The 26,929-nt window shown below is 60.9% G+C and overlaps 2 protein-coding genes across 16 annotated transcripts; both read right to left on the reverse strand.

The window, feature by feature from the left end:
• Nucleotides 1-4: 4 nt before the first annotated feature.
• On the reverse strand, nt 5-14,014 carry LOC138841580 (zinc finger protein 512B). Of its 9 annotated transcripts, none has more exons than XM_070042355.1 (17): nt 13,930-14,013; nt 11,088-11,213; nt 10,695-10,837; nt 10,229-10,357; nt 9,579-10,135; nt 9,251-9,477; nt 9,080-9,151; nt 8,842-8,985; nt 8,562-8,686; nt 8,389-8,481; nt 8,160-8,258; nt 6,091-6,261; nt 4,447-4,638; nt 4,093-4,194; nt 3,697-3,759; nt 3,132-3,230; nt 5-2,860 (listed from the first exon to the last, which is right to left on the reverse strand). In XM_070042355.1, exons 2-17 carry the CDS (start codon nt 11,209-11,211, stop codon nt 2,609-2,611), a joined length of 2,592 nt encoding a protein of 863 aa, XP_069898456.1. In that variant the 5' UTR covers nt 11,212-11,213; nt 13,930-14,013; the 3' UTR covers nt 5-2,608. The 9 variants fall into 9 exon arrangements, with proteins under 9 accessions (XP_069898456.1, XP_069898454.1, XP_069898450.1 ...); XM_070042353.1 differs by having other exon boundaries at nt 3,697-3,789; nt 8,803-8,985; XM_070042349.1 differs by having other exon boundaries at nt 3,697-3,789; nt 8,803-8,985; nt 9,579-10,357; nt 13,930-14,014.
• Nucleotides 14,015-17,477: 3,463 nt separating this feature from the next.
• LOC138841582 (sterile alpha motif domain-containing protein 10) lies at nt 17,478-26,428 on the reverse strand. 7 transcript variants are annotated; one of them, XM_070042360.1, is made up of 5 exons: nt 26,321-26,428; nt 25,471-25,625; nt 20,589-21,023; nt 19,952-20,052; nt 17,478-19,765 (listed from the first exon to the last, which is right to left on the reverse strand). In XM_070042360.1, exons 2-5 carry the CDS (start codon nt 25,520-25,522, stop codon nt 19,619-19,621), a joined length of 735 nt encoding a protein of 244 aa, XP_069898461.1. In that variant the 5' UTR covers nt 25,523-25,625; nt 26,321-26,428; the 3' UTR covers nt 17,478-19,618. The 7 variants fall into 7 exon arrangements, with proteins under 7 accessions (XP_069898461.1, XP_069898463.1, XP_069898460.1 ...); XM_070042362.1 differs by lacking the exons at nt 25,471-25,625; nt 26,321-26,428 and adding an exon at nt 23,895-24,033 and having other exon boundaries at nt 20,589-20,760; nt 20,842-21,023; XM_070042365.1 differs by lacking the exons at nt 25,471-25,625; nt 26,321-26,428 and adding an exon at nt 23,895-24,034 and having other exon boundaries at nt 19,649-19,765; nt 19,912-20,052; nt 20,589-20,760; nt 20,842-21,023.
• Between the last annotated feature and the right edge of the window lie 501 nt (nt 26,429-26,929).

Here is a 26,929-nt window from a genome sequence, read left to right on the forward strand (position 1 = left end):
ATAGTCACTTTTCATCCGTACAGCGGACGGCCCGCCCTCCTCCCCCCGGGCCTCCCGCGCCGCGGGCCGGGCCGGCTCACCTCCGTCACCACCTGGCAAATAAACACTTTGTAGAGAGCGGATCTGTCTGTGCGCGGCGGCGCATGCGCGCGTGTTGCGTGCGCGTTATACACAGGGTTACACGGGATAGCTGGAACCTGTCTTCCAAAATGCACTTGCGTACTGAGAACCGGAACCTCCGCCAGAGCCCTGCCCAACTAAAGTGCCGGGGCGGGAGGGCGGCCCGCCAGAGGTAGGTCTGCGCTGAGGGTCCGCGCCCGGACCCTGGGGCCGCCGCGGGGGCCGGGGCACGGGGCCAGAGCTGGGAGGTAGGCACGCGGAGCCCGCCCGCGGGGAGGCCCGCAGACCGGCTGGCCGGCCAGTGTGGAAAGGGGGGGCCAACCAACAGCCACTTCTGACAGCAGCTCCCATCCTCGCTGACCTCAAAGACAAAGAAGGGAGTTAAAGTGCTAAATATCAAGTCACCCAGGATCTCCATTTCCCACGCCAGGATTTCCTGTAGGCTTCAAGGGCTGCCTTCCAAGTGCCAAGTACCTGGACAGGCTGGGGTGGGCGGCCATGCTATACAGAGGTGTTGGGGTACAACTTTCTCTGCCATAATAACAAGGGCAAAGTACACCTACCTGGTCCTCCTTTCCCCTACCTAGCTGCGTACTACTGCTCAAAAGCCTCCACTTACCCTTTGACACTAGATCATACCCATAGCCACTTTTTTCTTTTTTGTAGGTCACGGGGCTTGAACTCTGGGTGCTGTCCCCGAGCTCTTTTGCTCAAGGCAAGTATTCTACCACTTCAAGCCTCAGAGCCACTTCCAGTTTTCTGGTGGTTCACTGGAGATAGTCTCACTCACTTTCCTGCCTGGGCTGGCTTTGAACCACCATCCTCAGATCTCAGCCTCCTGAGTAGCTAGGATTACAGGCATGAGCTACCGGTGCCCAGAGATCATACCCATTTCTACCAGTGCAGCCATCTTTTGATCAGATCAAGGAGTATGGGAGTAAGGGAGCCCACGCTACACCAGCCCATCTGGCCAGGGCTACCTAGAGGTAGATCCCTCCCAGATAGTAAGAGTAGAGCAGCCTCACCCCCAAGTCTCCTGGAGCCCTCCTCCTCAGAGGCAAAAGGGATGCTGGGGTCAATACTGCCCACTGGACAGCAGAGAGGCCTTGGCCAGAGCCCCAGCCCAGCCCCATCTCTGGCACCAGGACACCCTTAGCACCAAAATGTCAAAATGTATTTTTTTTTATAAAAAACAGAATTTTAAAAAAGTTGTTACTTGTCACAGCAACAAGACTGGCATCCACAACACCCAAGACACGCACACAGGCAATATCAAAATTCACATCATCCAGGATCAGAGCCTGATCCCTCAGCCCTCCCCCCACTGAAAAACACCTCACCCAGCCCTTCCCAGCCTCCTCTCTGCAAATGGTCTGGAACTTTTAGGCCAAGAAAGAGGCCACCCGATGAGGCTGCATGCAGGGCTACCACCCCAGGAGACCAGCCCCTGCCCCTGCCCATCTGGCAGACCTGGCCCTCCTGAACCCCAAAGGGCTGCACCTTGGCTGAGACCTCACCCATCATTGGCCTTTGGTTCCTCATTTCAGATGACCAAGCCAGCACACATGCAAGCTGATTGAGGAGAGGGAGGGCTTTCCCCAAGCCAGGCCTCTGGCCGGGGGGGCATGGTAAGCCCAGGCTGCTCCCACGGAAGCCACACATTATGGGTCCCTTCTGCCCAGCCCTCGCCCCACCCTTTTGCTTCAGGCTGCCCATCTCAGGTTTACAGCTTCAGGAGCAGAAGACTAGAGGCAGAAAACATCAGGCTCTCAGGCAGGTGGCAGGCAGGCAGCTGGGTGCCCAGCTCTCTCAGCAGGCGAACAAGCAGTGGGGCTGCTTGTACCGTGAGCACACAGGCGAGGAGGGTGTGGCTTGAAGCACAGTAGGAATGACAGAGGGGCAGGCCCAGAGAGGTAGAAACAAAAGGAAAGGGTCTGAGAGGGTGGCTGGGGGAGGGCAGGTGGCTGTCAGGTCAGTATGGCAGTGGTTGGACGGGGTCTGTCCTGGGAGGTAGCTGGGGACACTGGAGTTCCAGTGTTGGGTGAAGGTGAGGGAGGCCCGGACGGTGACAGCCAGCGGCTCAGGTGCCCGCATCAGCCAGAACCACTGGGTCAGGCTCAGACCTAAGCCTTGGGGGGGCCCCCCCGAGGGGCACAGCAGGGACTCAAGACCTTCTGAACGCACTGCACTACCGCACTCATGGTGCCAAGGCCCAAGCCCTGCCAGGATCTTGTGCAGCCTGTGGGAAGAGCTGGTACCCCGGACTATTGCACTTCTGCTGCTGCCGCAGACACCCTGGGGCGCCCAGTCCGGATGTGCCAAGCCAGCCTGAACAGGAAGGGCTACTTCAGGGAGGGGAGGAGAAGCTGGTGCCTCCCACTGAACAGATGGGCAAGGGTAGGGGAGTGGAGACCGAAGATCAAAACTGGCCCCCTATTCTCAAGAGAGTGGGGCTTGATGGCCGCCTGGTGGCAGGGCCCCCAGAGGCTCACTTTTCTGGGGACTTTCCAGCTCCAACCTTCCGCCCAATACAGCCCCGGGCCCCCTTGTCCCTGGCTCCTGGAGACCAGTCGTCCCGATGGAGAGGCAGCTTGGACTCAGACTCCTCTGGGGACCACTCCTTGGGCTTACGGCCCCGCTTCTTCCCGCTTGCTAGACTTTTTTTCTTCTCTCTCCTGGTCATCAAGGAGTCCTGGCTCCTGTGTCTGGTAGGTGGGTCAGCTGAGGTCCGAAACCAGTTCTGGGGAAAGAAAAGCAGCAGTAAAAACCAGAGACCTGCCCCAAAGCTAGACATAGCCACCTTCAGGCAGCCACCTTCAACCCCAAGTAACTAGGGGCAGGGCTTCCATCCAAAGAGGCTCCTGCTCAGGGCGCCACCCAGGACAACTAGGCCTTGTGGCCCTTCCAGGAAGCTAGGCACCACTTTGAGAAGAAAACACATGTACACCATCAGAGATACCCACTCTGCACCACATGACCCCAGGCACAAGCCCAGAGCATTGCTTTCACACCTCTGCATGGGTCTTGAGGATGTGGTACTTGACACCACTCTCAGAGCTGAACTCCTTGGGGCACAGCAGGCAGTGGTATTTCCCCACCAGGTGGTCCCCCTGCAACACAAAGCAATATAGTCCTCAACCCATGAGGACCAACCAAATCACTGGATCTGGCCCAGCCCTGGCTCAGCTGCTAATGGATAGGGGCAGATGCAGCCAGAGAAGCGCACTGTCTCCATGCCAAGATATTTATACAATGGGTAGGCTCCAAGGACCCCTAAGACCACCCTTCAGGAGGCCCACTGAGCCATCCCTGCCACAGGGGATGCAAAAGGTAAGGTGAAGGAGTGGGAAGAAGCAGGTGCCCCAGCGACAGGTCCTCCTATCAAACTAGCATGCCCCGTGTCCAGGTCAGAGTGAACACTGTATCCACACCGATAAGGAGCACCAGTGCAAGACCTGAAACTGACAGATTCGTGGCCAAGATAGGATTCACACTGATAAGCACGGACCCCTGGTAGGAGAGGGTTGTAAGTGCTGTAAGTACCCCACCCTGCTGCGGGGAGGCCCCAGCACTGACCTTGCTGCAGCTGGCAAGATGGGCCTTGAGTCCAGACACACTGGAGTAGATGGCTTCACAGCACTGCAGGCGGGAGAAAGCCATGGGGCGGCCCTGTCAGGGCACCCCACACCTCAGCCCCAGGGAGTTCCAGGACCTCGTTGAGACAGTGCAGGGGCACTACCCCTAGGCATCTTAGGGTGTGGACAGGCCAGGTATGTGGGGCTCGAGGTTGAGGCCCCTTCTTCAGTGGGTCATCACCTAAGGCACTGCAGGAGCCCAGGTCAGAAGCAGGGCCTCACTCTGAGGGGGGGCACCTCCTCACAGGCCTGCCTCAGCCTCGGCTGCGGCCTGAAGCTATGCCTGGGCCCTCTGTGCCGGAGCCCACCTCCCACACCATCCACAGCCCCAGCTCACGTCATTGGGACAGTTCACGTGGCCCTTCTCTTTGACTTCGCTCTTCCACGCCTCCAGCAGCTGGGGATTGAGTGTGGGCAGGCCTGGCCGGGTGTAGTTGAGCTGCAAAGCCAGGCAGAACACCTGTTGAGGCCTAGGCTAAGGTGTCACTGCGCTGACATGTGTTTCTGCAGCAGGCTCAAGGCCCCTCAGTAACAGGACAGGCAGATGATCAAGGCCCCACGGGCACAGCCGTCATGGAGGCCTCTGAAATGAGGCAAGGCCTGGCCAGACAGGAGGCCAGCAGCTTTGAGGGAAGAACCTGGGAGTGGCCGTGGCTCCCAGTGCTGTCCAACACTCGGGTGGGCTGCTCACCCGTGCAGTCTCGGGCACAAGGTCATCCTTCATGCGCCTCTTGGTCCAGTCATGAGCCAATTCATCCTCAGCAATCTCCTGCAAGTGGAACACAGCAACCTGGGCCGAAGTGCGGCGAATACGGCCACTTGGGGTCCGCTCCACACCCAGGTCTTCAGCCTCAGGGGTCTTATCTGTGGGCTCCTCAGAGGGCTGGAGAGCAAAGAGAGACACACAGAGACCACAGTAAAACACAGGATAGCTACAGAGACCATGAGGTGCAGACCGTGCGTGGCCATTGTAAGCCCAGGGAGGCATGCAGGGTGCATGCAGGTATGAGAAGGATGTAGACCACATAAGTAGTGCCAGCAAAGATGAAGCCCCAGGCTCCCATGCTCCTTCTTTTTCTTTTTGGTCGGTTGGGGCGCTTGAACTCAGGACCTGGGCGCTGTCCCTGAGCCTCTTCAGTTCAAGGATAGTGCTCTACCACTTGAGCCACAACACCACTTCTGGTTTTTGAGTGCTTAATTGGAGGTAAGAGTTACACAGGGATTTTTGTGTGTGTGGGGGGGGGGGGGGGGTCCTGGGTCTTGAACTCTGGGCCTGGGCTCTGTCCCTCAGTTCTTCAGCTCAAGGCTAGCGCTCTACCACTTGAGCCACAGCACCCTTCCTTGGTTTTCTGGTAGTTAACTGGGGATAAGAGTCTCACAGACTTTCCTGCCCAGACTGGTTTTGAACCGCGATCCTCAGATCTCAGTCTACTGAGTCGCTAGGATGACAGGCGTGAGCCACGGCACCTGGCTCCATACTCCCTCTTACCAGAACACAAGACCTAGGGTAATTTATTGGTGGTGATGGTGATTGTGGGGCTTGAACTCTGAGCCTAGGCAGTGTCTCTGAGCTTTTATTCTCAGGTCTAGTGCTCTACCACTTGAGCCACAGCTCTGCTTCCAGTTTTCTGATGGTTATTTGGAGATAAGAGTCTCATAGACTTCCTTGTCTGGCTTTGAACTGTGATTCTCAGATCTCATCCTATTGAGTAGCTAAGATTATAGGCGTGAGCAATCAGCACCTGGCTGCTTGGGTAACTTTTAAAGGAAGGGATCAGGGCTGGGAAGATGGCTCAGTGGTAGAGCGCTTGCCTTGCATGCCTGAGGCCCTGGCTTCAATTCCTCAGTACCACATAAGCAAAAAAAAGAAAAAAAGCCGGAAGTGGCGCTGTGGCTCAAGTGGTAGAGTGCTAGCCTTGAGCTGAAGAGCGGGACAGCACCCAGGCCGAGTTCAGGCTCCACAACTAGACCAAAAAAAACACAAAAAACAAAAAAACAAATAAAGGGGGGCTGGGAAGGTGGCCCAGTGGTAGAGCGCTTGCCTTGCATGCATGAGGCCCTAGGTTCGATTCCTCAGCACCACATAAGCAAAAAGCCGGAGGTGGCACTGTGGCTCAAGTGGTAGAGCACTAGCCTTGAGCTGAAGAGCTGAGGGGACAGCACCCAGGCCCAGAGTTCAGGCCCCACACCGGACCCAAAAAAAAAAAAAAAACAAAGGATCACACGTATCAGGCCACACGTGGACACGTAAACAGATGCACAGCACCCAGGAAGGAGCCTGTACACAGCACAGACCACACAAGAGCCATAAAGACACTGGATACACCGCACTCACCGGGGCTGTGTGTTCTGAGCGCACATGGTAGTCGTGGCCAGCCTTGGAGCGGTATGTCTTGCTGCAGTGGGCGCAAGGGAAGGAGGGGCTGTCCACCTCGCAGGGTGGCTTACCACAGCGCCGCTGGTGGTACTGATAGCCCATGAGGCTGGAGAAGGCAGCCCCGCAGCCCTGGAGGTCCAGAGTACAGCTGAGTAAGGGATTGATGAGGCACCAAATCCTGAGTCCTATGTGAGCACCCCGCACAGGCCCTTCCACAGACCTGGTGAGCACCTTCCACAAACCCTCTAATCACCCCGCACAGGCCCCTCCACAGACCCCATGAGCACCCCACACAGGCCCCTCCACCGACCCCATGAGCACCCCGCACAGACCCCTCCACAGACCCCGTGAGCACCCTCCACCGACCCCTCCACCGGCCCTGTGAGCACCCGCACAGACCCCTCCACAGACCCCTCCACAGACCCCGTGAGCACCCGCACAGACCCCTCCACCGGCCCTGTGAGCACCCCGCACAGACCCCTCCACAGACCCCGTGAACACCCTGCACAGACCCCTCCACCGGCCCTGTGAGCACCCTGCACAGACCCCTCCACCGGCCCTGTGAGCACCCGCACAGACCCCTCCACAGACCCCGTGAGCACCCTGCACAGACCCCTCCACCGACCCCGTGAGCACCCTCCACCGACCCCTCCACAGACCCCGTGAGCACCCGCACAGACCCCTCCACCGGCCCTGTGAGCACCCGCACAGACCCCTCCACCGGCCCTGTGAGCACCCGCACAGACCCCTCCACCGGCCCTGTGAGCACCCCACACAGACCCCTCCACCGGCCCTGTGAGCACTCCGCACAGACCCCTCCACCGGCCCTGTGAGCACCCTGCACAGACCCCTCCACCAGCCCTGTGAGCACCCTGCACAGACCCCTCCACCAGCCCTGTGAGCACCCGCACAGACCCCTCCACCAGCCCTGTGAGCACCCCGCACAGGCCCTTCCACAGACCCTGTGAGCACCCCGCACAGACCCCTCCACCGGCCCTGTGAGCACCCGCACAGACCCCTCCACCAGCCCTGTGAGCACCCCGCACAGACCCCTCCACAGACCCTGTGAGCACCCGCACAGACCCCTCCACCAGCCCTGTGAGCACCCCGCACAGGCCCTTCCACAGACCCTGTGAGCACCCCGCACAGACCCCTCCACCGGCCCTGTGAGCACCCTGCACAGACCCTTCTACCAACCCTGTGAGCACCCGCACAGACCCCTCCACAGACCCCGTGAGCACCCCACACAGACCCCTCCACCGGCCCTGTGAGCACCCCACACAGACCCCTCCACCAGCCCTGTGAGCACCCGCACGGGCCCCTCCGCCGACCCATGAGCACCCGCACAGACCCCTCCACAGACCCCGTGAGCACCCGCACAGACCCTTCTACCAACCCCGTGAGCACCTGCACAGACCCCTCCACCGGCCCTGTGAGCACTCCGCACAGACCCCTCCACCGGCCCTGTGAGCACCCCGCACAGACCCCTCCACCGGCCCTGTGAGCACCCGCACAGACCCCTCCACCGGCCCTGTGAGCACCCGCACAGACCCCTCCACCGGCCCTGTGAGCACCCCGCACAGACCCCTCCACAGACCCCGTGAGCACCCCGCACAGACCCCTCCACCGGCCCTGTGAGCACCCCGCACAGACCCCTCCACCAGCCCTGTGAGCACCCCGCACAGACCCCTCCACCGGCCCTGTGAGCACCCGCACAGACCCCTCCACCAGCCCTGTGAGCACCCGCACAGACCCCTCCACCGGCCCTGTGAGCACCCTGCACAGACCCCTCCACAGACCCCGTGAGCACCCGCACAGACCCCTCCACCGGCCCTGTGAGCACCCCACACAGACCCCTCCACCAGCCCTGTGAGCACCCGCACGGGCCCCTCCGCCGACCCATGAGCACCCTACACAGGCCCCTCCACCGACCCTGCGAGCACCCCGCACAGAGCACCCGGCACCGACCCTGCGAGCACCCCGCACAGAGCACCCGGTACAGCACCCCGCAGAGGCCCTGCACCAACCTCTTGGGGGCAGCGCAACCGCCCCATCTGCTTCAGCACCTTCCGGAGCCGCTCTCTTTCTTCTTGTTCCCCACCCTCAGAGGTCTCAGCATCGCTGGCCTGGGGATAAAGGGAACCTCAGGACTGACACCGGCCCAAGGGCTGGGCCTCATGGGTCCGAGGACTGGCATGGGGAGAAGCCAGAGGGTGGGTGGGAGGTGAGCAGGCCAGGGCGGGGCGGGCAGCATACCTTAGCGCTGTGTTCTGCCATGGTGTGGTAGTTGAGGCCGGCCTTGGACTTGAACTGTTTCCGGCAGTGTTGGCACTTGAGTGCCTCCTGAAGCTACAGACAGCCCAGCCATGAGCCGCTCGGCTCAAGAAGCCCGGGCACCTCCACTGGGGCTCCTCCCGGGTCCACCTTACCTTCTGACACACTTCCATGTGCTTCTTGAGTCCCACAAGGGTCTTCCGGGTGACCACATTACAGGTGGGGCATACAGCCTCCCCCCGTTCATGGATGGTTCGCTGCCACTGCTCCTCAGGGACACCTGTGAGGCAGGGCCAGGCCACGGGCTTGTGGACACCAGGGGACACCCTGGACACCAGGGGCAGCACCTAGGCAGCACGGTTGGCCCCCATGCCTGCACCACGGGATCCAGCCCACCATGGAGACTTGCCCTGGGCCCCTGCAGGCAGCCCCCACCTGGGGCTGGGTGGGCCACAGGAGCTGCTGACTCCTTGCAGACAGTGATGGGAGTGGCTGGCACCTTCTTCCGCTCATCAGAGCCCGGCCCCTCCTGCCTCTTGGAGCGGTGAATCCGGGCCTTGTCTTCAGCTTTGGCCAAGCCTGTGGACACATACAGTGTGGGAGGTAGAGGCTAATTGCTGGCACCTATGTGGACACACCCAAGCTGGAAGTATCCAGCTAACTGGAGTCTCACCTTTGAGCCCAAATGTCCCTGAGATGGACGGCTGCTCCCCTGTGAACTTTTTGGGTGTTTTCTGTTTCCTTCCTGACTCGGAGGAGAGAAAGCGAGGACCAAGATTCTGGTCAAATAACGATTGGGAGGTCAGGCCCCACCCCACCACTGCCCCTTCCACTTCCATCTTACTGTGCTTTGTGCGCTCCGGGTCCTCCTCAGGTGAGGACAAAGGGCCTGGAGAGCGGAGCAGCTCTCTTCCAGCTGAGGACCTGCTCCCCGACAGTGCAGAGCTGTGACTGGAGCCTGCACTTGGCTGGAAAGTTGGGCTCTGACCCGTGGAGGATGGGCCAAACTCCCCATTCTCTGACCTTGCCTGCTTGGGCAGGATGGGGCAGGCATCCAGGCTGTCTGCAGCCCTGCAGGGAATGGGAAGGATGAAGGCCAGGCAGGCCTGGGCCTGCCCCATGTACCCTCAGGCCCAGCCCAGGACTGCCCACCCAGAAGCGAGTTCCTATACCTTTTCTTACTGCTGTTCTTCCCTGTGGCACGAGGTGTTTTGTTTTCAGACTTGGTCAGAAGTAACATTTTGCAGGGTTGTGTATGTCTGCTGATGGCAATGGGTCTGCTGACCGGCACTGGCTTGCTGACCACAACAGGCCTGCTGACCGGCACTGGCTTAGTGACTGGCACAGGCTTTGTCACTGTCACAAGCTTGGTGACCGGCACCGGTCTGGTGACTGGCATGGCCTTGGAGACCGGCACGGGCCTGCTGACTGTGACCGGCGCAGGTTTGGTGACCGGCACGGGCCTGCTGACTGTGACCGGCTTGCTGATACCAATAGGCTTGCTGACCCCCACTGGCTTGCCAATACTGACGGGTTTGCTCACTCCGATGGGCTTGCTGACCCCGACAGGCCGGCTGATGGTGACCGGCCTGTTGACCGGGCCAGGCTTGGGGGCAGGCAGGGAACGGTCCATGTGATTCCAAATCCGGTGCTTCTCCAGCTGGGTCTTGGAGGTGAACGCGGCCTCGCAGAAGGGGCAAGGAAAGGCCAGCCTATCTGAGATGGCGCCCTGGGCAGGGAGGGCAGGTGTGGGACGGGGCCCGGGGGACCTCTGCCCAGACACACCCCCAGGCCTCCTCTTTCCCAACCCACAGCCCCTTACCCCTTGGCACCGCTGGTAATGGTACTTGAGCCCGTAGATGCTGGGAAACTCCAGCCAGCACCCCGAGTTTGGACACTTCACCCTTGAATGTGCCTTGAATTCATCTTTCCACTGGTTCATCAAGGAGAGCTGGGCATAGGGAAAGACAAAGCAGCTAACCCTCAGCCACTCAGCCCTCTTCAACCTGAGTGCCAGACTTAGAGCCCTCCCCAGGCCTGTAGGGCACAGAAGCCATGTAAGCCCTCCATCTCAGGACCACAGTGAGAACTTAAGTCCTACTCCAGACCTCTGCCGGGGGCCACTGATGTGGTCCCCTGGGACCTCACTGCACATCAGATGCAAGGACCCCAGGAGACATGCTCAAACTCAGAGATGACACGGGATAGCTGAAGGCAGTTTTAAGCAGGGCAGTGGCCCTCACAAGCTGACCCAGCGTAAATCCTACCCCAACCCTCGGGTAGCTCACAGGGATGTCTCGGAGGGCCTGGTTCTCGGCTTTCGGCCGCCCCTTTTTCTTCCCTTCTGTCCTGTCACTGGTTGGACTTCCTGGGTCAAAGCAGAGTGGGGCCTGGCCAGGCACTGTCTGTCCACTGTGGGCCACTGGCATCCCTGTGACACAGGATGCAGCAATGCTCAGGGGCTGCACAGCATCACCAGCCACCCAGGGGCAGTAGACTTAAGGAGTCTTGACTGAGCTCACCAACACCAAGGCACAAGAATGTCTGCCCACCCAGGATAAAAGCCCAGACCTCAGGCTATATCCAAGTCAGTCTCCACCCCCGCCCCAGGCCCATCGGGATACCCAGGTCACCCCTGCCTACTTGACTCCCTGGAGTTGATGTTGGCACTAACCCCTTACCCAGCTTCAGTGGGTCTTGCAGCATGGGAAGTCGAGCCTCCTTCCGGCCGCTACCCTTCCCAGATCCACTCTTGCCAGACCCCTGGAGCCGGCGGCCTCCTCCAACACAGAAGGGGTCAGTCATCTCTGCAGAGCAAACACACAGATCTATGAGCCTGAGAGACCCAACTCAGGACCTTCATGGGGGATGCCTTAGAGCCTGCCTCTGCCAACCCCTCTGGTCAGAAAGGAGACTTGGCTTCCAGTGTCCATCACTTGGAAAAGCAAGTGATAACGAGTTTCCGACTCACGGTAGAGGCTTCAAAGCCAACGTCTTCTCAGATAATCCAAAAGGCATAACAAAGCAGCTGGGTGCTGTCATCCCAGCCACTCAGGAGGCTGAGATCTGATCACCGTTCAAAACTAGCCCAGGCAGGAAAGTCCATGAGACTCTCATCTCCAACTGACCACCAAAAAAGTCGTAAGTGGAGCTGTGGCTCAAGTGGTAGAGTCCCAGCCTTGAGCAAAAAGAAAGCTCAGGGGGCTGGGAAGGTGGCTCAGTAGTAGAGCACTTGCCTTGCATGCATGAGGCCCTGGGTTCCATTCCTCAGCACCACATAAGCAAAAAGAAAAAAGCCGGAAGTGGCGCTGTGGCTCAAGTGGTAGAGCACTAGCCTTGAGCTGAAGAGCTGAGGGACAGCACCCAGGCCCAGAGTTCAGGCCCCACAACCGTACCCAAAAAAAAAAAAAGAAAAGAAAAAGAAAAAAAGAAAGCTCAGGGAAGCCAGGCACAGGTGGCTCACGCCTATAATCCTAGCTACTCAGGATTGTGGTTTGAAGCCAGCCCAGGAAGAAGAGTCCCCATGAAACTCTTATCTCCAATTAACCACTCAAAAAACCAGGAGTGGAGCTGTGACTCAAAGTAGTAGAGCATTATCCTTGAGCAAAAGAGCTCAAGGACAGTGCCCAGGTCCTGAGTTTAAGCCCCAAAAACCAACAACAATAAAAAGACATCCAGGGCTGGGAAGGTGGCTCAGTGGTAGAGCGCTTGCCTTGCATGCTTGAGGCCCTGTGTTCAATTCCTCAGCACCACATAAGCAAAAAGGAAAAAAAAAGCCAGAAGTGGCACTGTGGCTCAAGTGGTAGAGCACTAGCCTTGAGCTGAAGAGCTGAGGGATAGTACGCAGGCCCAGAGTTCAGGCCCCATGACCGGACCCCCCCACCAAAAAAATAAAAAGACATCCAGGCCCTGAGTTCAAGGACTAGCACACGCACACATGCATGCATACATGTATATGTGTATGCATGATGCACACACACACACAAACACACAGCACAAAGCAGTGAAAAGGGCCTGAGACCTTTCACTAGCTCTTTTTCTGTTCATGTGGTGCTGGGGAACTGAACCGGGGCTTTGTGCATCCTAGGCAAGCACTCTACCCCAAGTGACATTCCCATCCCCCTTCACTAGCGTTGACATGCCATCCCCTAGGACTGAAGGTTGGGCAAGGGATGGTTCTCAGGAGAGGCGATCTGCGCAGAAGGAAGGAGGCTGGCAACATACCTCCGAGGGGCCGATGACGGCACCTGTGAGCACAGCGGTTGGTGCGCAGGCTGCCGGGTCCTGGCACCTGCTCTTGCTAGGCCAGGCCCAGGCATTGTCACCCTACCCGGGCAGACACTATTGGATCCTTTTTTCCAGGTGCATTAGATGGCCAAGGTGAGTGCTGACACTCCCACCCCAGCCCAGCCTCCAACCACACAAGCACTTCTCTGATAACCAGCAGCCCATACTGGTCTCCGTGCCTGCTGAGCCATCCTGCCTGGCTATCTTCTTGGACTTTGTGCTCAGCCAGAGCCTCTCCACCCAGAGGATGCCACCACAGGCTCTGGGTTTTCTTCTATGAGCCCTCTTTAGCCAGGCACCCTCCCACCAACACTGGCAACAGAGACCCGGGCTCCAGAGCCCGCCAGGGCAGTGATGGGACTGTGCGGTCACCAGAGGATGACGCTCCAAAGGAGCTTTTCTGCTGGGGGCACCTCGTGGCGAGAGCCCGGCCAGCCCTGTGCGGTCCTCCCGCCGCCGACGCTCGAAGCCAGCGGGCGGCCCTCCGCTCCGGGGTCCCTGCGGCCCAAGCTCTGGGGCCATCCTCACGGGTAAAGCCGGGGACAGACAGGGAGGCGCTGGTCCCCGCAGCCTGGAGGACCCCAGGCTGGGTGGGGCGCCGTCCAAGCCCCTTCCAGTCCAGGCCTGGGCAGAGCGTTCCGAGTTGGGAGCCCGAGGCCGGCCGGCCTAGGAGGCAGAGAAGGCAGAGACCTTCCTTCCACGGGCCCGGGCGGCGGGGCCGGGCGGCGGGGCCGGGGCCGGGCGGCGGGGCCGGGCGGCGGGGCCGGGCGGCGGGGCCGGGGCCGGGGCCGGGCGGCGGGGCGGAGGCCGGGGCCGGGGCCGGGCGGCGGGGCGGAGGCCGGGGCCGGGGCCGGGCGGCGGGGCCGGGGCCGGGGCCGGGCGGCGGGGCGGAGGCCGGGGCCGGGGCCGGGCGGCGGGGCGGAGGCCGGGGCCGGGGCCGGGGCCCGGCGGGCGCCGCGGGCAGCCCACGTTCGGCCGGCCCCGCGCACCTGGCGGCGGGTCGCCCCCACCTGTCACCAGCGGCCCGCGGCCTCGCCCGGCCGGAAGGGCGGGGGGGACACAGGCAGTGAACCAAAATGGCGACGTTTTTCTGTAGGAGGAGGCAGGAAGACGGCGCCGGCGCGGGGCGCGGCGCGGGTCCGGGCGTGCGGGGCGCGGGTGGCGACGGGCCGGGCCCCGGGGCCCGCGCGGGGCGGACGCGGGTGAGGCTGGGTCGGGCCAGCGGCCGGCGCTTACCTGCGGCGCCGGGGGGTGCGGCCGGGCCGGGCCTGGGCCGGGGCCGGGGCGCGGGGTCCGGGCGGCGTCGGCTGCGCGCCGCGCTGCGCACATGCGCGCTCCCGCCCCTCCCCGCTTTGACAGTTTTACTGCGGTGGGGGGGGCGAACTCTCGCGGTATTCCTGCGGCCGCCGGGGGCCGCGTGCGGCCTCCGCGAGACCCGGCCTCCGCCCCGCCCCGGCCTCCAAAGACCCCGGCCTCCGCCCCGCCCCGGCCTCCAAAGACCCCGGCCTCCGCCCCGCCCGGCCTCCGCGAGACCCGGCCTCCGCCCCGCCCCAGCCTCCAAAGACCCCGGCCTCCGCCCCGCCCCGGCCTCCAAAGACCCCGGCCTCCGCCCCGCCCCGGCCTCCAAAGACCCCCGTGCGGCCGGCCTCCAGGAACCGGGCGGTGCTCCCGCCCGGAGCGCGGGAAGCCTCTATGGAGAGGAGCAAACGGAGGCACTCAGGCCCGGGCCTCCACTCGAGCCGCACAACCTCCAGTCCTGGGCCCAAGCTCGGGACCTGTCCTCCCCGCAGCTAGCACCCTGGCCGCCCGTGTGGCCCTGGCCGCCCGTGCACCCTGGCCGCCCGTGTGTCCTGGCCGCCCGTGTGTCCTGGCCGCCCGTGTGCCGTGGCCGCCCGTGTGCCGTGGCCGCCCGTGTGCCGTGGCCGCCCGTGTGTCCTGGCTGCCCGTGTGTCCTGGCCGCCCGTGTGCCGTGGCCGCCCGTGTGTCCTGGCCGCCCGTGTGTCCTGGCCGCCCGTGTGTCCTGGCCGCCCGTGTGCCGTGGCCGCCCGTGTGCCGTGGCCGCCCGTGTGTCCTGGCCGCCCCTGTGGCCCTGGCCGCCCGTGTGTCCTGGCCGCCCGTGTGCCGTGGCCGCCCCTGTGGCCCTGGCCGCCCGTGTGTCCTGGCCGCCCGTGTGCCCTGGCCGCCCGTGTGTCCTGGCCGCCCGTGTGTCCTGGCCGCCCATGGGCCGTGGCCTCCCGTGTGCCGTGGCCGCCCCTGTGGCCCTGGCTGCCCGTGTGCCCTGGCTGCCCATGTGCCCTGGCCGCCCCTGTGGCCCTGGCCGCCCGTGTGCCCTGGCCGCCCGTGTGTCCTGGCTGCCCGTGTGTCCTGGCCGCCCGTGTGTCCTGGCCGCCCGTGTGTCCTGGCTGCCCGTGTGTCCTGGCCGCCCGTGTGGCCCTGGCCGCCCATGGGCCGTGGTCTCCCGTGTGGTCCTGGCCGCCCGTGTGTCCTGGCTGCCCGTGTGTCCTGGCCGCCCATGTGTCCTGGCTGCCCGTGTGTCCTGGCCGCCCGTGTGTCCTGGCCGCCCGTGTGTCCTGGCCGCCCGTGTGGCCCTGGCCGCCCGTGCTCCGTGGCTGCCCGTGGGCCGTGGCCTCCCGTGCACGTGGCCGCCCGTGTGTCCTGGCCGCCCGTGTGGCCCTGGCTGCCCATGCGCCGTGGCTGCCCGTGGGCCGTGGCCTCCCGTGCCCGTGGCCGCGGCAGCCCCCAGGCACCACTCAGCCTCAGCCTCTCCCAGCGCAGCGGGCAGTGGCCCCGGACCCGCGGCCAGGCCTGGTGCCGGCTTTGAGCCCAGAACCTGGGTTCCCGGCGCCAGGCCCGATGTTAACAAGACCCCACGTGGAGCCCAGCACTGTGCTGACCTGGGTGAGCTGGAGGCAAGCGGGGCTGACGGCAGGGAGGCAGAAGGCCGGTGGGGCCTGAGCCCCGCAGGTCGGGCTGGCCCCAGCCTGGCGTCCAGAGCCCCGTTCCTTCTTCCTGCTCACCGCACACCTCTCCCTGGTAGGAGCTCAGAAAGCTGAGTTTCCAGTTTGTACCCACAATACCGTTGAAACCTTGACTAATCATGTGTATTGATGACTTTTATTCTTTTTCTCGGCCTCGGGACTAGGCACTGTTCCACTTTGAGCCACAGCTCCACTTCTGGTTTTCTGGTGGTTATGTGTAGAGAAGAGTTTCAAAGACTTCCTGCCCAGGCTAGCTTTGAACCCTGATCCTCAGATCTCAGCCTCCTGAGGAGGTAGGATTATAGGTGTGAGTCACCAGTGCCTGGTCTAGAACTGACTTCAAAGGTATTTTTTTTTGGTTTTGATGGGGGTTTTTTGGGTCTGCATTGGGGCTTGAACATTGGGCTTGGGCACTCTCCCTGAGCTCTTCAGCTCAAGGCAAGTGTTCTACCACTTGAACCACAGTGCTACTTCTGATTTTTCTGGTTGTTAATTGGCCATTAAGAATCTCACAGAACGCCGGGCGCTGGTGGCTCACGCCTGTAATCCTACTCAGGAGGCTGAGATCTGAGGATCGAGGTTCAAAGCCAGCCCAGGAGAGACCGTGAGACTCCTATCTCCAATAAACCACCAGAAAGCCGGAAGTGGCGCTGTAGCTCAAGTGGTAGAGCGCTTGCCTTGAGCTGAAGAGCTGAGGGACAGCGCCCAGGCCCAGAGTTCAAGCCCTATGACCGACCAAAAAAAAAAAAAAAAAAAAAAAAAGAATCTCATGGATTTTGCTGTCCAGGCTGGCTTTGAACTGTGATCCTCAGATCTCAGCCTCCTGAGTAACTAGGATTATTGGTGTGAGCCACAGGTGGCTGGTTTCAAGACCTTTCAAAATCTACTTGGCCTGAGGCCTACACAGAGTGCTCTACACAGAGGCAGGATTGGGCCCTGTGTAGAATTCAATCCATTGGTCCTTTCCTCAGAACTGTAAGCCAAAGGAGAGGCCAGTGTGCACAGTCTCCCCCAGTGACCCCAAGAGGAAGAGAGCATTGTTCTCATAATAAATATCCTCACCTTTTTTGTCAGTGTGGGATGTTGGGAGGGGTCAGTGTGTCACCCCAGATACACCAAAGTTACAAGCTTTCCCTGTGTAAATCTGGATGTTTACAGTGGGATATGTGAGCGTCCATCAGCGTGTGTCTGAGTGACTGTGTGTCGGGTGACATCCATATTCTGAGATCACAGTGTGATGTGATAGGTGCTCATATCTGCACATCCTGTGCTATGTAAGATTGATACTCACCTGTATCTTAGTATCCAGGTGGCTAGACCTTAGGGTACATATCTGTATCTTAGCATAGGTTCATCTAGGATATGACACCTCATGTAAATATTAAATATCTGTCTCACCAGGTGAAGGACCAATTGCTTTCTGTGTATCTAGATGTCACGGTATTGTGTAATACAGCAGAGTTGTGTATATCATGAATGTGTTGTGCAGTAGTATTTGTCTGTAATTACATCTGTGTATGTGAGGTTGTTATTATATATCCATGGGAATCATTTTGTTTGTGTGTCTCCCTAAACACACAGGTGTGTTTATCTTTGTTGAGGCATATTGTTGTATGTCTGAATGTTATACCATTTTGTTTTTCTGTGTATGTGTCTATGGTTTATACCTCTGTGTTCCTATTTGTATGTCTGGTTGCTGTGTGTATATGTGGCAGGTGGGTGCTCTGATCTGTGTGCTATGTCAGGGCAACCTCTGTGTGAGAATGAATAGTGAGCTCTAACAGATGACCATATCGACTTCCTGAACTTGTGACTAGGCTTTTATTTGGGGGAAAAAAAAGTCTTTGCCAATTTGATTGAATGATAGGTCAACCTGGATTACGCAAGTAGGCCCTAACTCTTAACTTTCCCTGTGAGGACAAACAGGGAGATTTGAGTCAGAAGAGTGACGAGACACAGTGTGTCCTTGAGCCAGTCCCCAGTCAGGAGGAGCTGGGAAAACCAAGGAAGCAGAAGCGGAGGGAGTAGAGCCTCGCTGATTTCTTATCTATAGAACTATATATTTTTTTTCTTTTTCTCCTCCCCGCTCCTTTTTTTTTTTTGTATTGGAGATCATACCATGATCACAAGATCAGGACCTTGTGCGTGCTTTACCAGTGAGCTACACTATCAGTTTCTGTTGTAGGAAGCTACTATTCACAGTTCTTTAGTACAGCAGCCCCACCAACACGTGTCTGGGTTGTCTGTCGGTAGCTTCTAGTGGGGGGGGCTTGTGTGCTAATCCCTGGGTACCATTCACAAGCCCTTGCCTCAGGCTTCTTGTCCTCTAACTGGGGCCCCAGAGTTAACAGGAAGCACTTCCAGGACTTGACACCACTGCCTCCCAGTGATCTCCACTGCAGGTGCTATGCTAGATACTTGAGGGTTTTTGTTGTTGTTGTTGACACTCGTGGGGCCTGAACTCTGGGCCTGGGCGCTGTCCCTCAGCTCTTCAGCTCAAAGCTAGCGCTCTACCAATTGAGCAGCAGCACCACTTCTGGTTTTTTCTGCTTATATGGTGCTGAGGAATTTAACCCAGGGCCTCATGCACATGAGGCAAGCACTCTATCACTGAGCCATCTTCCCAGCCCATATGCTAGATACTTGAACCCTGCTTCCTAGTGATCTCCCACTGCAGGTGCTATGCTAGATACTCCTTCCTCCCAGACCCAGCACTTTGGGCACTTACTTGACAACCAGGTTTATTTCTGATTTTTTTTTTTTTGTCAGAGTATAAAAAAGCGAGGGAAAAACAAGGAAGACAAGACAGGAACACTGGATAGACGAGTTAGAGGAGGGAAAGGGGCAGAGATGGGCCCTCTGACTGAAGGTGGATAGCACAGTTTGGACAGGGATACTGGAAGCAGCCAGATATGCAAGGGGTCCCTGGTGGGTGGGGTACATACAGGATGAAAGGCATCAGGCCAGTGGTCCAAATTCTACTTGGTACCTGCAATGATATACTTCAAGTCCCAAGGGCAGCTCTTGGCACACAGACTGGAGGCTTAGCCTCACCTGTCCCTGAGATTTTCAAATTCCCTGGGGGAATGGGAAGGGCAGAAGAATGAGAAGGTGGCTGCAAAGACCACACTTATTATTCCTCTGCCAGGCAGCACCAGCCCCAAACTCCCAGGAAGGGGCTGCTCAGGTGCCTGGTGGCAGATGTGAGGGGAGACCCTCAGGAGAGTCTCTCCTGTAAATGCACATTTTCTGGAGAAAACAACAAGAGGAGACCCACATCAGGACTGCTTCTTGAAGGTGGTCTCCAAGAGCCAGGGCTTTAGGATGATGCCTAAAAGCGAGACTCTCCAGAAGGTAAGGCCAGAAGTGCTGCTGATCTCGGTGAGCTGAACAGGGCTGGAGACCTTTCAGTACCACATTTTGTCTTTGGGACATGGGCACCCTGGGCCTCTCTCTGCCTCTGATTTCAGGAGTAGGTGGCAAAGATTTCATAATGACTGAAGGCCTTGCCACGGCGTCTGGCTGGGTTGGTGCCTACTCAAGGTCGTTACTCTGAACCATGGTTTGGGCCTGCTGGGGCGGGGGGGGGGGGGGGGGCAGGAACACAAGCCAAAGGGAGCTAAAGCAGATTGTCCCACTGTCGGCTGACTGGTGGCACCCGGGAGGGCACAGACTGGAGGAGTCAAGAGAATGATGGGTGAGCCAGGTAATGGCAGATGGTCACAAGGTAAAGGGTATGTAAATAAACAGACTCCCTGGGAGTCCGGGGCCATCCAAACCCCGTTTTGGCTCCAGGAAGCTGCCCTGCCTGCTGCAAGCAGCACCAGGGAGTGGGCCTTGGGTCCCAGGAGGAGGGGCTCCACACAAGTAGCCCCTCCCCTCGCCCAGGGCACAGCCTGGAGTGCCAACCAGAGGCATCTGAAGGTTGTGGTTCTGGTCCTGCCTGTTCATTGGGAGGGGTTTAGCCATTCGGGCATCCTGCCAGCGTCCAAGTGGGGCCAGCTCTGCCTCATCCTTGGCTGTGGGCTCCGGTCACAGTGTTGGGGTCTGGGATCCAGGCCCGGGCAACAGCTACAGCATGTTTCCGAAGGAAGCTGTGGGAGGGACAGGTGTGAGAAAACCGGTCTACCACATCTCACTCCTTGCCAGGGCCTCCAGTCACCCTCTTCCCGTGACACCACTCACCCTGCACTTTGGGCTCAGTCCCCCTCAGTCCGGCACTTCCGATCCTCCCACTGACCTTGGCTGAGCAGTTGTAGGCTCCGCCCCTCCTCCCGCACCTGCAGGCGGAGCACCTGCTGCAGCACCTCCTGTCTCTGTGCCTCCTGCGCCAGCCCCATCCGCTGCAGCTTCTCTGCATTCAGCCGGAGCAGTGCTCGGCCTGGGGAAAGAGTGGAGAGGAAGGAGGGCCCCAGCAAGGCCAACAGGTACATCAAGGCAGACAGTGCCTCAGAATAAATTGAAAAAATAAGCCGGGCGCCAGTGGCTCAGACCTGTCATCCTAGCTGCCCCAGGAGGCAGTTCAAAGCCAGCCTGGGCAGGAAAGTCCATGAGACTCTTATCTCCAATTAATCACCAGAAAACCAGAAGTGGCACTGTGGCTTATGTGGTAGAGCGCTTGTCTTGAGCTGAAGAGCTGAGGGACAGCACCCAGACCCAGAGTTCAAGCCCCACAACCGACCCCCCCCAAAAAAAAATTGAAAAAAAAAAAAAAAGCAAGCCAATGCAGGGACAAGAAAGAAAGGGGAGGCTAGGTAAAGAAGTACTTGATGAAGACAGAACAGTGTGATTGGAAGGGACACAGACACAAGCAGTAAAGACCCAGCAGGGAATCTGGCTTAGAGAACACGGGAGCCTGAGGGAGGAGGAATTCTCCCCAGACGCTGCTGGGCCTCGCTGCCCATGGCCCCAGCATACCCGTGATGGCGTGCTGGGAGAAGGCCTCAACGTAGACGAGGTAGTTGTGGGGACAGTGCTTCTTGAGCCACTTGCAGACGTCCTGCTGGCTCCACAAGACCACAGGCCGGGTCAAGCCACCCAGAGAGGGACTTGTGTGGTACAGGCCGTAGTGCTCAGAATACAGACGGCCCTGCAAGGAAGGACGGACGGCATGTGGAGTGGGGGCGACAGCAGAAAGGAGGGGGCTCAGGCTGGGTGGACAGGCGGGCACCTGGGAGGCCTCTGTGCCAGGCTGCTGAAGAAGCTTGACTGGTCTGCTGCTGGAAGCCCTCTGGCTCCGGGAGTCGTGCCACGTGAGGCTTGTGCCCGGTGTCCGAGGCAGGTGGCAAGGGATGCTCTCCGCTGACACAGTGTGCTCCAAGAAGGTCCGGCAGAAACTGAAGTGGGCAGTGGCTGTGTGCAGGGTTGCCCAGTCAGAGCGGTTATGGCCGGGGCCAGAGATTCATCCCCCCAGAACCAGGCCCAGAGGCTTATCACCCCCCCCACCAAGAGCCAGGGCCAGAGGCCCCCCCCAGAACCAGGGCCAGAAGCTCATCATTCCCCCACTGAGAACCAGGGCCAGAGCCCTCCCCCCCAGAGCCAGGGCCAGAGGCCCACCCCCCATCAGGGCCAGAGGCTCATCCCACCCCCCTGAGAACCAAGGCCAGAGCCCCACCCCCATCGAGAGCCAGGGCCAGAGGCCCACCCCCATCAGGGCCAGAGACCCCCCCAGAACCAGGGCCAGAGGCTCATCCCACCCCCCTGAGAACCAAGGCCAGAGCCCCACCCCCCATCAGGGCCAGAGGCCCCCCCCAGAACCAGGGCCCAGAGGCTCATCCCCCCCCCACAGAGAACCAGGCCCAGAGGCTTATGTCCCCCCACCCCTTCATCCCCCCAAGAACCCGGGTCAGAGGCTTATGCCCCCCCACCCCTTCATCCCCCCCAAGAACCCGGGCCAGAGGCTTATCCCACCCCCCTGAGAACCAAGGCCAGAGCCCCACCCCTCATCAGGACCAGATGCTCATCCTCTCCCCCCACCCCCCGAGAACCAGGCCCAGAGGCTTATGCCCCCCCACCCCTTCATCCCCCCAAGAACCCGGGTCAGAGGCTTATGCCCCCCCACCCCTTCATCCCCCCAAGAACCAGGGCCAGAGGCTCATCCCCCCCCGAGGGCCAGGGCCAGAGGCTCATACCCCCCACCCCTTCATCCCCCCAAGAACCAGGGCCAGAGGCTCCCCCCTCCAAGAACCAGGCCAGAGGCCCGCCTCAAGAACCAGGGCCAAGCCGGGCGCTGGTGGCTCACGCCTGTAATCCTAGCTACTAAGGAGGCTGAGATCTGAGGATCGCGGTTCAAAGCCAGCCCAGGCAGGAGAGACCGTGAGACCCTATCTCCAATAAATCACCAGAAAACTGGAAGTGGCGCTGTAGCTCAAGTGGTAGAGCGCTCGCCTTGAGCTGAAGAGCTGAGGGACAGCGCCCAGGCCCAGAGTTCAAGACCCACGACCGACCAAAAAAAAAAAAAAGAACCAGGGCCAGAGACTCATCACCCCCTAAGAACCAGGGCCTGAGGCTCATTCCCTCCTAAGAACCAGGGCCAGAAGCTCCCCCATCCCCCCAGAGAACCAGGGCCAGAGGCTACCCCTCCCCCCCCAGAACCAGGGCTAGAGGCTTATCCCCCAGAACCAGCTCCTTGCCTAAGCCATCTTCCCTCCACCAATGAGGGGAACAACTTCCCTACTAAGGACACCCCAGACTCCTAAGGCAGAAGGAAGTATGTGAGAGGTTTGTGTGTGTGTCTGTGCCAGTATAAGGGCTTGAACTCAGGGCCTCACACTTGCTGCAATTTCTTGCTCATGCTGGTGCGGAACCACTCGAGCCAGGCCCCGAGAGCCCTATGGAGGACTCCTCCCCTCTAACTCCACACAGCAAAGATAGCTTGAATACAGCCCACAGGCTTCCCCTGCTTTCCCGGGAACCTTAAACCCACAGTTAGGTGAGGGTACTGTTTCCAGACCCTCCCTAGCTGCCTTGGTTCTTGCCTTAGGCGTGCACATCCCATACAGAACAGAGTGTACACACAGGATGGGTCTTAAGGACAGAGCTGGTCGCATTTCCTGAAGGCCCTCATGTGAGGAGGTCTGGCTGGGGCTGCTGCTGCTCGCACGAGGCCGGTTCCCAGTTCTAGCACCCCACCTGGTGTTTGAGACTCACCAATGACGAGTGACCAACAAGCCTGAGCTCAAGCCAGCTACAGGGACTTTTCAAATGCATGCGGGATTTTCCTGCTGTTTCCCCTCCTCAGGGCCCAGGACACGGTAAGATGGAGTGTCTCCTAGGCCTGGGTTGTTCAATACCGGGTATGGATTGCAACCATGTGTTCGAGACTTTCTTCCCACACAACTCCTGAGACTGGCCATGTTTGGGTTTTGTGGTAATTTCTGAGATTACCAATGACCTAACTATGGGCAGGGCTGATTCTGCGTCCCTGCGGCTGGCTGGTCCAGGTCTGGGTGCACAGAGGCTCTCCACAGCATTGCAAGGGAGCGGATGGTAACCGACTCCTGGGGCCTGTCTGCAGGTCAGCGCTGGGGGCTGGGCTCGGGCTCCCGTCTCTGTGCGTCCCGGCCCTAAACGGGCAGACAGGAGACGGTCCCCGCGCCCGCGCCCGGGCCTGGCCACCTCCTAGCAGAGGTCCAAGGACCAGCCATGCTTCCAGGCTGGGGCGGGCGTGGCGATGTCTGAGTCTGAGTAAGGCGGTGCGCACCGTCTTCTCCCAGCCTCCACCTTCCCTGCCCCCATCCACACCTTGGCACTCGGCCCTGGTCACCCTGAACTTGAGGTTTAAGGTCGGATACAGGGCGCGGCCACCGCCCCAAGGCAGCCCGGGGTACCGTGGAGCCCGCACCTTCCAGGGGACACCGGGGGACACCGGCGCTGGCCTCCGAGCTTCCCGGGCCTCTGCAGAGCTCCGGGAAAACCAGCCCGCCGCCCGGGCCCCGCCCCCGCCCCGCCCGCGTCCCGCAGGCTCCGGCCCCGCCGCAGGCTCCGGCCCCGCCCGCGGTCCGAGTTCCGGAAGCCGGCCGGCTGGGTGGCGAGCCCGGCGGCGAGCCCGGCCCCGCAGCCCTCCCGCCAGGGCTGGCCGCGTCCCCGCGCGCGCCGGGAGAAGGGCGGTCCGCGCGGTGACAGCCTGGGACGCGGCCCCGCTCCCCGGGCTGAGGCCGCCCCGCCCGGCCCCCGGCCCCGCGAGGCCGGCCGCCCCCCGCCCCGGCCCCGCCGCCGGCTCACCGTCCACATCCCGGCGCTCCCCGAAGCCCGGGCGCACAGCCCCGGCGCGGCCTCGCGGGGGGCTGAGCTTGGACCTCAGCTCGGTGAACATGGGGCCCGCGGGTGCGGGGCCCGCGCGCGCGGCCCTCGCCGGGCGCAGGGCGGCCAGTGTGGCCCGGGGCAGCGCGCGCCCGCCCGCCGGCCCGCCGGGCCCCGCGCCGCCCGCCCGCGAGTCTGCGCGGAGGCACCTGCCGCCGCCGAGCCCGTGCGCCGGGCGCGCTCCGGGGCGCCGGGGCGGCGGCGCGCGGCCGCGCGTGCGGAGGGCGTCCGCCAGGACAAAAGGCGCTGTGCGCACCTGGGCTCCGAGCGCCGGCCGGGCCGGGCGCTGAGGGCGGGCGGCCTCCACCAGGCTTCCTGCCTAGTGAATGTACTCAGCCGCCGCCTTCTCCTTCTCTTTCTTCTTCTCCTTCTCCTTTTCTCCTCCTCTTCCTCCTTTTCCTCCTCCTCGTCCTCCTCCTCCTGCTCCCCCCCTTTTTTTTTGCCAGGAGCAGGGACTGAGTCTGCCCCTTAAGTTTGGCTTGTTTGGAGCTTTACCACATGAGCCATGCTTCCAGCTCAGCTTTTCTGCAGTTTATTTTGGAAATGGAGCCTGTCGAACTTTTCTGCTTGGGTTGGCCTCAAACTGTGATCCTCCAGATCTCACTCTCCTGAGTAGTTAGGATTATAGGTGTGCAGGTGTGTGCCACCATGCCCGGTTTATTCACTCCCCCCCCACCTTCGGTGGTCCTAGGGCTTAAGCACTGTCCTGCAAGGCTAGCACTCTGGCGCTTAAGCTACCACTACACCTCAGGCTCCCACCCTCCCTCTCTCTGCCTGAACTCTAGGCCTGGGCGCTGTCCCTCAGCTCTTCAGCTCAAGGCTAGTGCTCTACCACTTGAGCCACAGCGCCACTTCCAGCTTTTTCTGAGTATGTGATGCTGAGGAATTGAACCCAGGGCCTCATGCGTGCTAGGCAAGTGCTCTACCAATGAGACACCTTCCAAGCCCCACTTCAGGCTTCTTTTGACTAATTGGAGCCAAGAGTCCCACGGACTTTTCCACCCCAGCTGGCTTTGAATATGGATCTTTTTTTTTTTTTTTTTTTTGGTCGGTCGTGGGGCTTGAACTCTGGGCCTGTGCGCTGTCCCTGCGCTCTTCAGCTCAAAGCGAGCCTTCTACCACTTGAGCTACAGCGCCACTTCCGGTTTTCTGGTGGTTTATTGGAGATAGGAGTCTCACGGTCTCTCCTGCCCGGGCTGGCTTTGAACCGCGATCCTCAGATCTCAGCCTCCTGAGTAGCTAGGATTGCAGACGTTGAGGCACCAGTGCCTGGCAATCTCTTGATCTCCTAGGAGGCCTCTCCCTCAAAAGAACTCCTTCTTCCCCAGAGAAACCCCTAAATCGGGCTCACTTCCCAGGGCAGAGATGAGATCAGAGCTCAGTAACTGAAAGGGCTTGTGTTGGGGAGCAGGGAAGAAGTGCCAAGATTGAAGGAGAGGAAGAGAAGTGTCTCCTCCCCAGTAAGATGCGCTAGAAAGTCAGGAATGGTGGTCCACACCTGTAATGCTTGCGACTTTGGAGGCTGAGAGCTGAGGGCCACGGCTCCACATGCCAAGGTGAAATGTTGGTGAGACGTTTATCTCCAACTAAGGAGCTTTTCACAAGCCAGAGGCAGAGGTGTGGCTTCAGTTGGTAAAGTGTTAGAGCGCCAGCCTGGAGAGAAAAAGCCAAGAGAGAATGCAGGCTCTGAGTTCAAGCCCTAGTCCCAGCACACCACGCGCACACACATTCGCGCGCACACCCACCCACCCACACGCGTGCACACCCAAATACGCGCACACACACGTGTGTGCACACCCACGCGCACGTGCACACACAAACGCACACCCACGCGCGCACACCCACATACGCGCACACAGACGCGTGTGCACACACAAACGCACACCCACGCGCGCACACACAAACGCACACCCACGCGCGCACACCCACATACGCGCACACATGCGCGCGCACACATACGCGCACACACACGTGCACACCCACATACGCGCACACACGCGCACGTGCACACCCACGCGCGCACACCCACATACGCGCACACACGCGCGCACACCCACAACGCGCACACGCGCGCGTGCACACATACGCGCGCACACACGTGCACACCCACATACGCGCACACACGTGCACACCCACATACGCGCACACACACGCATGCACACATGCGCGCGCACACATACGCGCACACCCACGCGCGCGCACCCACATACGCACACCCACATGTGCGCACACACACGCGCGCGCGCACACACACGCGTGCACACCCACATGTACGCACACACACGCGCGCGTGCACACACGCGCACACACACGCGCGCACACACACGCTGCTGCTGGCTCACGACTACCTCTGGCCAATCAGGAAGGTGAGATCTGAGGGCCACATTTCGAAGCCCGCCGGGCTCACACCCAGCTAACACCGCACACCAGAGGCGAGGCGTGGCCCGCGTGGAAGAGCGCCCTCCGGACCGGAAAGGGAGCCCCGCCCCGGCGCCCACCGAGAGGAAAACGGCCCGGCCGCAGCGGCTCTCGCTGCGCGGCTGCTCGGGGAACCGCAGGCGTCCGCGGCACGGGGACGCTACCGGGTGCCGGCCCCCACGGTCCGGATGTGCAGTGGCGAGGACCGAACCCGGGCCCCGGGACTCGGGCCGAGCGTGTGGGGCAGCGTGTGTACAGGGCCCGCGGTCGGCCCGGCTGGAGGGAGGTGGGCCGGCCGGGGCCCGCTCCGAGGCAGGCCCGCGCGCCGCCCAGGGCCCGGACACCGAGCGGCTCGGAGCCAGCACACCGGGCTCGGCTGGGGCCTCGGGTTGGGCGGGGCGGCGGGCGGGGCGGCCCGCTGCTTGCCTGTGGTCCTCCCGGCCACTGGTGGGCGCTGTCGTACCCAGCCCGCCGCAGGCGCGCCTCGCAGGAGCGTCGGCAAACGCGCGGGGGCGGTGCATCGGCGACTTCCGCCTCGG

Source organism: Dipodomys merriami, unplaced genomic scaffold (genome assembly GCF_024711535.1).
Source record: "Dipodomys merriami isolate MVZ:Mamm:240054 unplaced genomic scaffold, mDipMer1.0.p SCAF_322, whole genome shotgun sequence".
NCBI lineage: Eukaryota > Metazoa > Chordata > Mammalia > Rodentia > Heteromyidae > Dipodomys > Dipodomys merriami.

Coding starts and splice junctions, on each gene's coding strand:
- LOC138841580 (XM_070042349.1), bottom strand. CDS start 11,211: ATGACTGACCCCTTCTGTGTTGGAGGAGGCCGCCGGCTCCAGGGGTCT. Junction 9,478..9,578: donor AAGAACAGCAGTAAGAAAAG/GTATAGGAACTC, acceptor CATTCCCTGCAG/GGCTGCAGACAGCCTGGATG. Junction 8,259..8,388: donor TGGCAGAACACAGCGCTAAG/GTATGCTGCCCG, acceptor CTTTATCCCCAG/GCCAGCGATGCTGAGACCTC.
- LOC138841582 (XM_070042359.1), bottom strand. CDS start 23,985: ATGTTCACCGAGCTGAGGTCCAAGCTCAGCCCCCCGCGAGGCCGCGCC. Junction 21,024..23,894: donor GGAGCGCCGGGATGTGGACG/GTGAGCCGGCGG, acceptor CCCTGCACACAG/CCACTGCCCACTTCAGTTTC. Junction 19,766..19,951: donor AGCAGGTGCTCCGCCTGCAG/GTGCGGGAGGAG, acceptor TCCCTCCCACAG/CTTCCTTCGGAAACATGCTG.